General features: G+C 37.9%; 1 protein-coding gene across 1 annotated transcript in view; it reads left to right on the plus strand.

The window, feature by feature from the left end:
* The window catches only part of phex (phosphate regulating endopeptidase homolog, X-linked), a 36,159-nt gene extending 23,149 nt beyond the window's left edge, over positions 1–13,010 (plus strand). The window contains exons 10-22 of the mRNA XM_061713185.1: positions 1,319–1,412; positions 1,688–1,816; positions 1,951–2,052; positions 3,466–3,543; positions 4,787–4,890; positions 4,973–5,031; positions 6,337–6,391; positions 8,794–8,861; positions 8,953–9,083; positions 9,914–9,979; positions 10,091–10,195; positions 11,539–11,615; positions 12,622–13,010. Coding sequence (XP_061569169.1) covers positions 1,319–1,412; positions 1,688–1,816; positions 1,951–2,052; positions 3,466–3,543; positions 4,787–4,890; positions 4,973–5,031; positions 6,337–6,391; positions 8,794–8,861; positions 8,953–9,083; positions 9,914–9,979; positions 10,091–10,195; positions 11,539–11,615; positions 12,622–12,724 — 1,171 coding nt within the window. The 3' untranslated portion in view covers positions 12,725–13,010. The remainder of the gene's footprint in view (positions 1–1,318; positions 1,413–1,687; positions 1,817–1,950; positions 2,053–3,465; positions 3,544–4,786; positions 4,891–4,972; positions 5,032–6,336; positions 6,392–8,793; positions 8,862–8,952; positions 9,084–9,913; positions 9,980–10,090; positions 10,196–11,538; positions 11,616–12,621) is intronic.
* The last annotated feature ends 1,107 nt before the right edge of the window (positions 13,011–14,117 follow it).

The following is a 14,117-nucleotide window of genomic DNA, read 5'->3' on the forward strand; positions in this document are numbered from 1 at the left end:
CACAAAAATCCGTGAAATGCCCACGACCTCTCACCACTATTTTCCGTGGTATATACACGGAAAATGGTATAATTCCGTGTGAGCACCACGGATTTTGTACCATGCAAAGTCAATGGGATCCGTTGTCGTGATATATACACAGATTATGACATTATTATTATTTACATATTATTCTTTGTTATAGTGGCTAAATTATGAGTTTGTGTCGTGCAAGGTACTGTTTGTTACTGTCAGTTTGTAAAAGCATGTTTTTAACGCTGTTTTAGCAGTGTTTTATTGAGGTTTTAATGGGAGCACCACGGATATAGTACTATGCGAAGTCAATGGGATCCGTCACCCGATTTGACTGCTGTCATACCATTGAATGAAGGACAAAACGATAACAATCATCCCATAGATATGGGCCAGTAGGGCCCTACTCTACCTACTAGTAGGCGCAGGAGGCTGTTATCGCCCCTTGCTATGGCTAACCCCATGTTATTAATGCTCAGTAGGCACAGAAGTTTTGTTATGAAGCTCACACCTCACCTCCCTTTTTTATGTATTTAGCTAGAATTTTAAAACCTGAACAATAGAATTCAACGTAAAATGCCGGATCTTGTCCATTAAAAACAATACTTTTTGGAACATAGTGTAACGACCACAGATAGATAAGGCCTTGCCCGCCTGGGCAACACATTTGGCCGACGCATTTGGCCGACTGGTTGGTGCAGTTGACTGTGGTCTGGGAGACTGTGGTTCGAGACACGCTCTGGGCACGACTTGTTCGCCACAGTATTTTCCTCTTTGTGTTATGGTTTTCTTTTAATATCTTTAACATTTCTAAACACAAAAACACGAAAGTGTCCTTGATAATTCAATAATAGGTTCATGTTAGGGACATCCGTTTTAATTAGTTCTCCTTCGAATATGACATGTTATTATTGCTCAGTAGGCACAGGAGGTTTGTTATGTATTGTTTTAGGTTTGCCTATGAGGCCTACTTCGTGTCTATTTTTGCACAGTTCACTAACGCTTTGAGCTAGGAGGCTGGAATTCTAGACTCTGTATCAGGAGGTGACTCTCATCCACTGTGCCGAGTTTCAGATCTGTGTGACCTTCGGAAGTGTCAAAGGTCACTGCGTGTGTTGCTTTTCGGGCCTGCGAAGCCTATTTCGTCAAAAATATCTGCACCAAAGGTGTTCAGCTGGTCTTCACAGAGAGGGATGTACATGTGCTCCCTGTGGAGCCACACAGCGCTGCGGGCTCCACTCTCCCATCATAACTATCTTATTATGTGTAATGAGACACAAATGAATGTCTGGCTGTGTCTCTGCAGGACGGTGGCCAACTACGTCCAGTGGAGGACGGTTTTTTCCAGCATCACCACTCTGAGCCGACGGTTCCTGTACAGATACCTCGACTACGCTCGGGTGGGTACGAGCAAAACTGGACCATGTTTGTCTGATATCAGCGATTTCTGATGAACTTCAGATTGAATTCTACTTTATGAACCAAGATGATGAAACCAAACTAATTTTTTTTGTAAATGCTGAACAGAAAACAGCAACTGTGTTTAACTGATCATGTTGTTCATGGCAGCTCAGTAACACCCTCTTCTTATCACTTATGAGGAGGATAAGTTGTTTCCTTTTTATTGAAGGGAGAAATGATGTCACCTTGCATCTCTTGACTGTTGCACCACCAGGTAACCACGGGAACCACCTCTCTGACCCCACGCTGGGATAAGTGTGTTAATTACGTGGAGAACTCCCTCGTTTATGCCACCGGACGTCTTTTTGTCAACACACACTTCCAGGAGGACAAGAAACACATGGTGTGTGTTTAATTGTGTAAAGAAAAGTGTGTTGAGCTGTTGTGTCCGACACAACGTTGCTGTGTCTCTGCTGTACACGTTTCCTCTCCTGAAAAGTAATTTAATGTTGTTGTTTCATGACTGCTGTCTCTCAGATGGAGGAGCTGATCCAGGGCGTCCGCTGGGCGTTCATCGACATGCTGCAGAAGGAGAATGACTGGATGGATCCACCAACGAAGAAGAGAGCCATAGAAAAGGCGAGAATAGCCTGCTGCTATCTAAACTATTGGAACTTTGTTCTTGATTGATCAATGGCCACGTTTATTGATGAGTAAGGATTCAAAACTGATGAAAATATCTGATTTCAAACAGGAATAGGAATTTCATCAGATATGCCAAGTTACATGAATAACTAACTTCATTTTGTTCAGAAATACAGCCACCGTTAATGTCTGTACGTTGGTCCACGGAGTTACGTTAAAATAAATTACTATTTTAAACATCTGACAATAATAATATTAATAATAATAAGTTCCCTGCTGACAAAACCGAGTAGTTTCAGCTTCGTGAGAGAACAGAAACTGTCCTTGTTGCCTTCATTCAGTTTTACCACAAATCAAAACGGTTTACTTCCACGTCCATAGCAAGAGTAATCAATGACATCACATCCGCGATCGGGGCACTCGGGTCACGTGATCAGGATCTCCGCTCGTCACTCTATGACGTAGAGGGGATTCCCAGGGAATTCCCTGTGTTTGACGGAATGGGAGAATGATTAAAACAATTCATTTAAATATTGCCTGTCTCTTCTTCCTGGTTCAAAAGCAATTAAAAATGATATTTTGTGGCTGGACGACGCTCTGGTTAAGGTCTGGTTAGGTTAATGCGTCACTTATGATTGGTTAGAAGTAGGAAACGCTTGTGGTTTTTGCTAAAAATAATAATTTCACATCACTTACGCCACCTCCGTTGTCGTGGCGACAGCAAACAACATGGTTAAATACTCAAATTTACGAGTTTATTTATATACTAGAAAACACGGTTTAATACTCGCCGTCAAAATATTGTTAAAAATCATAAAAACACCATTAAAACACTGTTAAAACAGCGTTAAAAACATGCTTTTACAAACTGACAGTAACAAACAGTAACTTGCGCGTCAAAAACTCATAAATTAGCCACTATAATAAAGAATAATATGAACGAAAGAATAATATATACATAATAATAATGTAATAATCCGTGATATATATCACGACAACGGAGCCCATTGACTTCGCATAGTACAATATATTTTCGTGTTGGTGCCACGGAAAATAGTGGTGAGAGGTCGTGGGCATTTCACAGATTTTTGTGAGATCAGGTTGTTCTTCTTGTACATCAGCTTTGCTGAAATATTGTCACAATTTAAACAAATCAGCTTTGTCTCTGTCAGTGTTATGTACTGTACATGTTGGGTTTTATATGACTTAAAACAGACCTTATATAAGACATCACTGAACCTGAATGTTGCCTCAACAGTTGAAGGAACTGGAAACAGTTTATGTGAAGCTGCTGTCTCTGCCCTCCACTACTCGTAAAAATATTTTAACTAACGCTATAAGTTACTTGGAGCCTGGAACATCTCTGATTATTAAAACTTGTTTAAATGCTCCTGTCTTTGTCTCAAGGCTCACGCAGTCCTGGCTAAGGTTGGCTACCCAGAGTTCATTTTGAATGACACCTACCTCAATGAAGATTTAAAACAGGTTTGTACGGCACCAGTGAAAAAGGCTGTGGAGATGTTGAATTTATTATTTTTTGTCTTGTTAATTTGTCTTTGGGTCATTTTTGAGCGAGAAGAATGTCTTCACTTTGATTAAGATGCACAATTTCATTAAAAAATATTCATATAAGAAGCTGTATTCCATGAGTATTAGGGCCAAACTAAGACAAAAAATAAAAAATAGAGTCATAATAATATGAGAATAAAGTCATAATATTACGAGAATAAAGTCGTAATAATAAATATATTATAAATATATAAATAGAACTTCACAAGATGCTCAATATTCCTCATTTTAACACAGGGAGAAGATGCTCTTCCTGTTAGAGTTCTCATAAATAATATTCTCATAATATTACAACTTTATTCTCATAATATTACGATTTTATTCTCATAAATTACGACTTTATTCTCGTAATGTTACGACTTTATTCTCGTAATATTACGACTTTATTCTCGTAATATTACGACTTTATTCTATTACGACTTTATTCCTGCAACATTATGACTTTATTCTCACAATATTATGACTTTATTCTATTACGACTGTATTCTCGCAACATTATGACTTTATTCTCGTAATGTTACGACTTTATTCTCATAATATTCTGACTTTATTCTCGTAATTTCCCTTTTTTTTTTGTCTTAGTTTGGCCCTAATACTCCGTCGTAGTATTCAGAAAGTACAACATTTAGAAAGCTGGCAGTGCTGCAGCGCACACATCGTAATAACATAAACATAATCATTAAAGGGATAGTTTGCTTTCTTTTCTTCCTGTTTTTTTTCTTGTGGACCAGTCATTTCACAGCTAGACATTAATTTTACCTCACGGGATGCAGGAGCAGCTGCTGAACATGAGCTTTCTCGAAGTCTGTCGTCCAAACGTATGGTTTAAAACACCAAAGTGACACGAACCACAAGCAGAATCTCATGTTGACCCGACCGGAGGGTCGTCATGGCGTCACTATTATCCCAAACACATAATTTACTTTAGCGAATACTCAGTCAACCTTGTTAAAAAAGATCCTCAAATTAATATAGCCACTGACCCTGTTTATCGTTTTCACACTAACTGCTGGCTTCTCCAAATTTAAAGGCAGGTTGATGGACTTAAAGTATGAAATGACCATAAGAAGACATTTAAAAGACACCAAACTACCAAATTAAGACTTGGTTTTCTTTTGGGAAAGTAAACCATTTCTATTTTAACGTGTGTCTGTTCCAGCTAAAGTTCAATGAAAAGGATTACTACGGAAACGTGATGCAGACGCGGAGGTTGATCGCCCAATCAGATGTCTCCTGGCTGCGAAAGAGCGTCCCGAGGACGGAGTGAGTGGACAATCACTTTTAGAGTTTCTGAGCTTTACGGCCTTACTGACGAGGTTGATGGGTTTTTTTTTCTGGTTTTCAGGTGGTTTACGAACCCAACAACAGTGAACGCCTTCTACAGTTCGTCCACAAACCAAATCAGTAAGACTCTTTATTGGTTCCTTTCTCGTGGTTCTGCAGCCATCGTCATCCTGGCCATTCTAGTCAATGACAGGATGGTCCTAGAACAGGGGCCGGCAACCCGCGGCTCCAGAGCTCTTTAGCGCCGCCCTAGTGGCTCCTGGAGCTTTTTCAAAAATGTTTGACCTTTTTTTTCCTTTTTTTTTCCTTTTTTTCTTCTTTTTTCATTTTTTCTTCTTTTTTTCCTTTTCTCGACATTTCGACTTTTTTCTCGAAATTTTGACTTTTTTCTCGAAATTTTGACTTTTTTCTCGACACTTCGACTTTTTCTCAACATTTTGACTTTTTTCACGAAATTTTGACTAGTTCCTCGACATTTCGACTTTTTTCTCAACATTTTTTTTTTCCTTTTTTTCTTCTTTTTTCATTTTTTCTTCTTTTTTTCCTTTTCTTGACATTTCGACTTTTTTCTCGAAATTTTGACTTTTTTCTCGACATTTTGACTTTTTTCTCGACATTTCGACTTTTTCTCAACATTTTGACTTTTTTCTCAAAATTCTGACTTTTTTCTCGACATTTCGACTTTTTTCTCGACATTTCAACTTTTTTCTCAAAGTGCATAATGAAAAAAATAACTAATATAGATATATGCAGCATGTGTTGTCTTCATTCTAAGGCTTATACAAGACTTTTCATTTTTTGCGGCTCCAGACATATTTGTTTTTTGTGTTTTTGGTCCAATATGGCTCTTTCAACATTTTGGGTTGCCGACCCCTGCCCTAGAAGTACTGCAGGAGTATTTAATTTAAGGAATACTCATAGTTTATCATCCCTAGAATCAGCAAAAACCAGCAGTATTTTATTTTATTTATTTTTTAAGATTTTTTTGGGCTGTAGTGGGCCTTGATTGAAGTTGCAGACAGGAAGGGGGTAGAGAGACAGAATGGGGATGACATGCAGCAAAGGTGCGCAGGCCGGGATTTGAACCTGCAACCACTGCAGGAGGACTGTAGCCACAGAGCGGCCCAAAGGTATTATATTTTGATTTAGCTACAATAATGACACCAGATAAGAGTAAAGCTCGGACAGTGTCGTGGAAGCAGCTTCACCTCTGCTCAGCAGGAGGAGCCTTTGAATTGTTGTCCAGGCTCAGATAAGAGAGAATATTTTAGTTTTCAGTCTTTCTGTGTACTGTCTTAATTCTCAGACAGAACTGAAAACAAAAAAAGACGTTTGGGCCGTGATTTTCTTTCTGCAGTGAGGTTTTGTCTGGACACACGACCCAAAAGATGGATAAGAAGACCATTTTGATCTTTTTCTTTGTAGGATTCCCTGCTGGAGAGCTTCAAAAACCTTTCTTCTGGGGAAGAGAGTATCCAAGGTGAGGTTAGAGAAAAGAGACGTGTTCTGCTAGCAGAACAAATAAATGCCCCCTTAATGCTTTACTCGGATACAGCAATTTTTCTGGTCTGAGCTTCTAAGTAGAAAAACCCTGGACTGTGTAGACCAAGGGTCAGCAACCTGCAGCTCCGGAGCCGCATGCGGCTCTTCATCCTCATCCCTTTGGCCTTGAAAAAAACCCTGAACATAAATAAATGATATTTCTGAATTCATTTTTAGTCATATTATTAGTTTATTTTGTTGGGCAGTTAACTTGGAGTTTGAGTTGATGACATCTAATTTTAAAAGAACTATTTTTATTTTCTATATTTATTTTTAAAGCTGCTAAGCTGCAGCTAAAGTTTTTATTTATATTAAAGTGGGGCCGTTTTTATTTTACTTTTACACAAATATAAACAGAAATAGGCCTACAGTTCACAGTTGAATTTATTTCAAAGTCACCTACAAATGCACGCTGCACTTCCGTTGTTATATTTAGTGGTTGTAACAGCTAAAATAATACATTTTAAGATAACTTTTAAAATCTCTGTTATTTCTTACGGCTCCCGACAATTCTTTTTTGTAGAAGTGGGGGCAAAATGGCTCTTTTGATAATAAAAGTTGCAGACCCCTGGTCTAGACGGTGAAATGTCCTCCGCTGTGCTTGTCAGATCCTGAAACTACTTTATGCAATGAAATAAAACTACCAGCAGCATTCTCTCAAATCACCCTCCGACTTAGGTGCTTTAAATATTTGTTTAAGTTTCTTAAAGTTGATTCAGAGTTTCTTAATAAATATATGCTGCTGTTCTAATTTAGGTGAAAAAACAAGATTGAATGATGTTGAAATAATTTATTTCAGTCATCTGCCTTTAGATTTTGATATATAAATATCTTGATTCGACTTTTTTGACAACGTGAATCGGTACGGTGATATTTATCTGCTTAATGAAAACTTTAGTGAAAACATAAGATTAGTTGTTCTTCCAGAGTTTTTGCTGGTCTGACTTTGACGAATCACTTCACCTCAGTTTCCAGATCCTGGGGCTGGAAACATGCCGGCGGTCAGCCTGCTGGACGCTGTAGTTGTTATGGATTCTCAGCTGATCATTAATCAAAGTGCATTTAGCGTCTTGTTTTTGAGCCACTTCTCACGTGTTTGTCTTTTATTTTGTATAAGGAAGAGCATCCTTCTCACTCATAGGCCACTGCATGATAAATGAAGCATTTATAAGGTTTTAAATTAATGTCTACTGCATATTTGGACATAATAAACTTGACAAAATTTGCTTCAAAGATATTGGCACCATTCAACCGCGAGCAAATCTTTCCTCCACTTACTGTAGATGCACTTATGTATTTACAGGGTGATTGACAGTTTATTCAACGCAGTTTTTCATCTCTGGTGGGAAACTTTGAAGCTTGTATGTAGATCATATAAAATATAACTACACACCCTGACAGCTTTATAAAATACAGATCTCTCTGAAGAGTTCACGGTAGGGTGGGTTTAGTTTAGTTTAGTTTATTGTTTTGCAAAGTTTTAAAAATATACAGGAAATATCAAATATAAATACTATAGGTGCAGGAAGAGGCAAAAAACCCAATGGGCTTATTTGAAGCCTCCACCGAAGATATTAAAATTTCATGTGTTATAAAGAACACAAGATTAACATACAAAAACAAAAAGTATAACTACACAAAAGCGATGGCAAACTAATAATGCAATATATGAATAATAAAGAATAAAGACAAAAAAATAAGTGTGTGTGTGAATGTGCATGGGAAATAAGACGGTACATGTCACTATGAGTGAAACATTAAAAAAAAAAACATGGATACATGTACAACAATACATTGGGAAAACAGTTACAAAACAGCAGTCAAGTTCCTTCAAACGTCTTTTGTAACATTTCAAGGAGGAAGAGCTATTTGCCAAGTGGGAAAAATCATTCCACAATTTAGTCCCTAACTCTCACTGAAAATTGACCTCTGCAAGTGAGAAATTTAGGAGGATGAAGATTGTCGAGTTGAATAAGAATGAACCTGTGAATTTAATTTAAAGTAAGTCTTGAACTGTCCAGGAATATTCCCTTCACTTGAATTTAGCTTATAAATAAAAATGCATATCTGAAAAATATTGACATCATAAATAGTAAGAATCTGGAGTTTGTGAAATAAAGGAGTAGATGAAGCGTGTTACTCTGATCAAGTTGCAATCCTAACAAAACGTTTCTGTAGAACCAGAATCTTGTGAAAATTTGTAGGAAAAGTATTTGCCCAAACTATTTTACAATATGAGAGATGATTCAGGAAGCAGCCATTCATGTTGTCATCTCTGCTAAAACCAGCTCTTCCAGGTCTGTGCTGGTCTGACTCTAATATCCTGGTTTCTGTTTCCAGATCTCTGAGTTACGGGGCCATCGGAGTGATAGTCGGACACGAGTTGACACACGGCTTTGACAACAACGGTAAACGCTGGTGGTAGCTGCTACTTTTCACTGTTTAAAAGATTTCTAACACACCAAATCATTCCATGTATGTTATTTGATCTTTTTTAAGGTCGTAAATATGACAAAAATGGCAATCTTGACCAGTGGTGGAGCAACTCCTCTGTAACGGCCTTCACAGAGAAGACTCAGTGTATGATTGAGCAGTACAACAACTACCACTGGGAGGAGGCCGGCTTAAATGTGAGGACCAAAGAGCTGACCGTGACATTAAAATGACTTTTGAGAAGTTATTTCAAGTAGAAATACCTGGGGCCGGATTCACAAAACATTCTTAAGAAAAAAAAATCTTCTTAAGTGTCATTTATTTTCTTAAGTTCAGTCTTAAGAAGAAAAAAGAGAAGAAGGCATATTCTCCAAAAAAGTTCTTAAGTATTTACTTTCTTCTTAAGTTTCTTCTTAAGAAAAAACTTAAGAAGAAATGGTATTCTTGAAATAAAAGTTCTCAAATTTGTTTAACTTAACTTTTTTCTTAACTTTAAGACAACCTTGACCTGTCTTAAGATTTCGTCTGTGAAAAGGTGAGACTCTAATATCACCTTTTTCAACACATTTGCACATGCACAAACAAAGATCTGCAATATTGTGGAGCGATGCATTGGTGTAGTGAAGTCTCGCTTCAGGTGAATCGACTAAATATAATGAAATTAATAATAATAATAATATAATGAATAATAAATAATAATTTTGTATACCAAGTACGTAGAGGTGCACTAAATAAAAACCCAAACATACTGATACAGCCATATTTTAAGACTTTCTTAAGTAGAAAAATAAGAAATTCGTAAGAAATGACAGTTCTTAAGATGGTTCTTAAGAAAATATTGAGGAATTGCACTTAAGAACTTTCTTATGAACTTCTTAATTTTAGATCTTAAGACATTTCTTAAGATTTTCTTAAGAAGATATTGGTGAATCCGGCCCCTGAACTTTTGTGCAGGTCGGATGCTTCTAGTGAAAAAACAGCTGAGAGTCGATGTTTTAATGTGATGTTCTGTCTTTGGTTTTTCTAGGTTCGTGGTACGAGGACTCTGGCTGAAAACATAGCAGATAATGGAGGAGTGAGAGAAGCTTTCAGGGTGAGCCGTCTGAGATAAAGGAGAAAACTTCTAGAGAAGCTGCTTAACGCTCCTCCTTTAAGAGGCAGATATCTGCATTTGATGTACAAACTGTTGGCTGTCATTGTGTAGGCGTACAGGCGGTGGGTGGATGAAAGCAGAGCTGGGGTGGAGGAGCCTCTACTTCCAGGAGTGGAACTAAACAACAATCAGCTGTTCTTCCTGAGCTATGCACATGTACGTCCTCACACACGCTCGCTTTTCTTTCTTCCACCGACACCACGACTGGAAATAGGAGCATTTCTTTGTGGTTGTGTAGTTCAGCTGTGATTGTGTGTCTTCAACAGCTCTTTTATTTGAGCTCTTACAGGCTTTTTCATCTTGTCCAGTCTTATGCATCATAGTGTTTTATGGTTTATGCATGTGAACTTTCTTGCACACCCATTTCTAGGATGCACACTCATATACATTAACCCCTACTTACTTTTAATACTTTGAATCCTCTTTGCTTTTTTATTTCTTTACTTCATGAAGGTTGTAACAGCATGACAGAAATATTCTGACCCTAGTGGGTTTAATCAAACATTACCTCAATCATAGAACATTTAAATCTTCTCACTGTCCTATGTTTCAAATGAATATATTAATAATCAAATCAATAATCTGGCCGATACCAAGTTCTCCCATCATCCTTGTTGATCCACCTTTAGCAGCAATAACTGAAAGTAGTAGTCGTGTAGTTTCCTCTGTGATTTATTTGTAATTTTAGCCCATTCTTCTGTACATTGTTGCTTCACTTCATCCAGGTTTCAGGCCCTTGTGCACATCTCTCCTCAGATCTCCTCCCACATTTCACCTGGGTGGAGGTCTGTGTTCAGAAACCCTGATTTGGTTCTTTTTCAGCCCTTCTGATGTAGATTTGCTGCCTTGCTTCAAATCACTGGCCTTTTGAATAAAAACCAGGTTGGACAAAGTTTTCTCTGTCTGTCACGTGACCTCAGGTTTGTCTGTAGAATGATATTGTTAGAAATAACGGTCAGAATAAACAGCAGGATTATTTTTCAGCAGATGAAACATGAGCGTTGGGGAAGCATTGTGCTAAAATCTTTTGTTGTAGCTCCAAACAGGCTCTTATGTTTTGCACAGTGAGCAACGAGTCTGCTGAGTCGCCAGTTTCAATGCAACATGTAATGACATTAATTAACTCTCCTCGTCTCCTGAACGATGACCACATTCTTCTCCTTCCCTGATTCTTTCATCAGGTGTTTCTGCTCGTGTAACAGCTGCTGCTGACGTGTTGCTCATTATCTTGTTTTACTTGTTGATTATTTATGATCAGCGTACGCTGATGATGCTTTTCTACATCTATGTTTCCCACAATTCAAGAGATTCATCGTGAAACCTCAACATTTTTGAAGTCGCACCCAAGATGAAGCACATTTGTGTCATTCAGTGTGAGATGATGTAATTGGATGTAATAGACTGTTCTGCGCTGTCTGGGGCTCTTGGTGTTTGTTGATACTCATGCAGCGTACACAGAGACGTGCACAGCCTCTAATCTGCATGTTGATTCCCTGCAGGTTAGATGTAATTCATACAGACCCGAAGCAGCCAGAGAACAGATCCAGAGCGGCGCCCACAGTCCTCCAAAATACAGGTAAACACACACACACACATGCATAAAACCAGTACTCGAGTTGTAAAAAGAAATCAGGGGGTTGGTGGATTTTATCATATGGGGACAGATAATTTGTGCTGATTACAAATAATATAATATATTACAAATAATAGCACTGACCAAAACACCTGCAGAAATACTGCAGGAATGACATAGCAGCAGTTAAATGCAGCCTTCTGTAAGCTTTAAATATCCACTGGGCTTACATCAAATACATCAAAACACAACAATAAAAACAGTTTTCTGAACTTATCAATATGACTCTGTCCTTCACAGGATAAGTAAAATGGATCACTGCAAAAACTCAAAATCTTAACAAGAATATTTGTCTTATTTCTAGTTAAAATGTCTCATTTTAGTAAAAGAATCTCATTACACTTAAAACAAGACTCATCACTGGGAAAAACAACAATTTTCACCTGTTTCAAGTAAATTTTCACTTGAAATAAGTATAAAAATCTGCCAGTGGAACAAGATTTTTTTGCTTGTAATGAGAAGATAAATCTTGTCCCATTGGCAGATTTTCCTACTTATTTCAAGTGAAAATTTACTTGAAACAGGTGAAAATTGTGAAATAAGTTATTTTTCTGGTGTTATTTTTCTGGTGATGACTCTAAATGTTGAAATAATTCGTTGTTAATTTGTTATTTGTAAAAGAGGCAGATCAGATAAGATTCTTCTTTCTGCTCCCTTTTCATTCATAAGTTAGGAACATTTGTATTTGTGTTTGTATTAAATTGTTTTGTTTTTTGAATGAAATAAAGAATAAAATGAAAATGAAATGAAATGAAATAGCAGTAAAACCACATTCATTGATGAAATGACATAAGGGATGGAAAGGGGGGATGGCAGTTTTACAGGGGGGATGATTTGGACTGTATTTATTTCAGGGGGGATGTCATCCCCCCTCATCCCCCCTCAACTCCAGTACTGCATAAAACCCACCTCCTCCAACGTCCACCTCACCAGCGCTGTTTCCCTGCAGAGTCATCGGGGCGATGAGCAACTACGACGAGTTCAGGAAAGCCTTCAGCTGTGATGATTCGTCAGTTATGAACCGAGGAGCGCAGTCCTGCCGGGTCTGGTGATCCCCGACCTCAACGTGACTCCAAACCAGACCTGAGCCGCCAGCAGGACGTCTGCTGAGCAGGTGGATGATGCTGGATGATGAAGACTTAGTTTACATGATAACAGAGCAGACACAGTCTGCCTCCTCGGAGACACTCGGACTCTCATCCTTGTATGAAGGAAACATTTTGGAGACTGAAGCCATTTTTAATCGGCTGGTAAATGCCCACGTTTGTTCCACAGGTATGTTTGTTGTAGATAATGCATAAATATGACTGAATCCCTGTGTAAAGGACCAAGGTTTAAGAGTCACATAAAACATGGTAAAAACAGTTTAAGAGCTATTTATGATTTTACCCGTCTACAACAAATATCCCTGTTACCGCAGATATACAGTGACTATAAGTTTTATATTCTGTGGAAGAAGATATAGGAAGATCAGGGCAAGCTATGAACATGATTATGAATGCTTGTAAACCAAAGATTACTTTAAGTCTGAGCACAGATTTATTAAAGCCACTCTATCGAGCAGTACCACGTCTGACCACATGGGGACAGCAGCACAACATCTGAAATGAGAATGAACGGACAGACGGGTTCTGCCAGGAATCACTGTAAGATTGCAGTTAGTGTCACTGCTTGGCATGAGCTAAGATGGCTTTTTTCTTGTGATCAAATGTTTTTATTTATCTTTCATAATTTTCTTATTATAAACGGTGGCATCCACAGTGATGTTAAACAAACTAACACATATTCTCACCCCTTCCAAACCCACCCCTGGGACCTAAGCATTCGATTAAAACAATTGATAATAAAGAAAAACAGAAAGAAAGATAATAGAACAAAAGACAAAATAAAACAAATGCAAACCATAATAATATCAAAAACTGGACAAGGATAGCTGCAACAAAGTAGTTTATATCAATTTTTAATACATCTTTCAAGTTTGGCCTTAATTTTATCTGCTGCCATACACCAAAATAATATATTTTGTTGTTTTGCCTTTTAGATTCAGGCTGTAGATATTTCCAGATAGATAATATCAAGAAAAGTCAGATACCAATGGGAGATGTTAAGTGTGTGTGGTGGTTTCCATCTTACTGCTATCATCTTTTTTGCTGCTGTTAGGCCAGCAAGCAAAATTCGTTTTTGACATAGTGAAGCATTGATTGTTGTAAATTATTTAAAATAAGTGTTTGAGGGTTTATTGGAATATTCTGTACTGTTATCGAGGATAATGCAGTTGCAACCTGTTGCTAAAATGGCTAACTTGTGGCCACTGAGCTCAGGTAAGGCCGTTACAAGCCTGTTCGTGCCACCTATTTCCCCATATTTTGATGAACCAGAGTTTGTTAGTCAGCTTCAGACAATTTTACATCATCCAGAGTCTCAAAATTAGGCTCCAGGCTGAAA

The sequence above is a fragment of the Cololabis saira genome, chromosome 22, assembly GCF_033807715.1.
Source record: "Cololabis saira isolate AMF1-May2022 chromosome 22, fColSai1.1, whole genome shotgun sequence".
In the NCBI taxonomy this organism is placed as follows: Eukaryota; Metazoa; Chordata; class Actinopteri; order Beloniformes; family Belonidae; genus Cololabis; species Cololabis saira.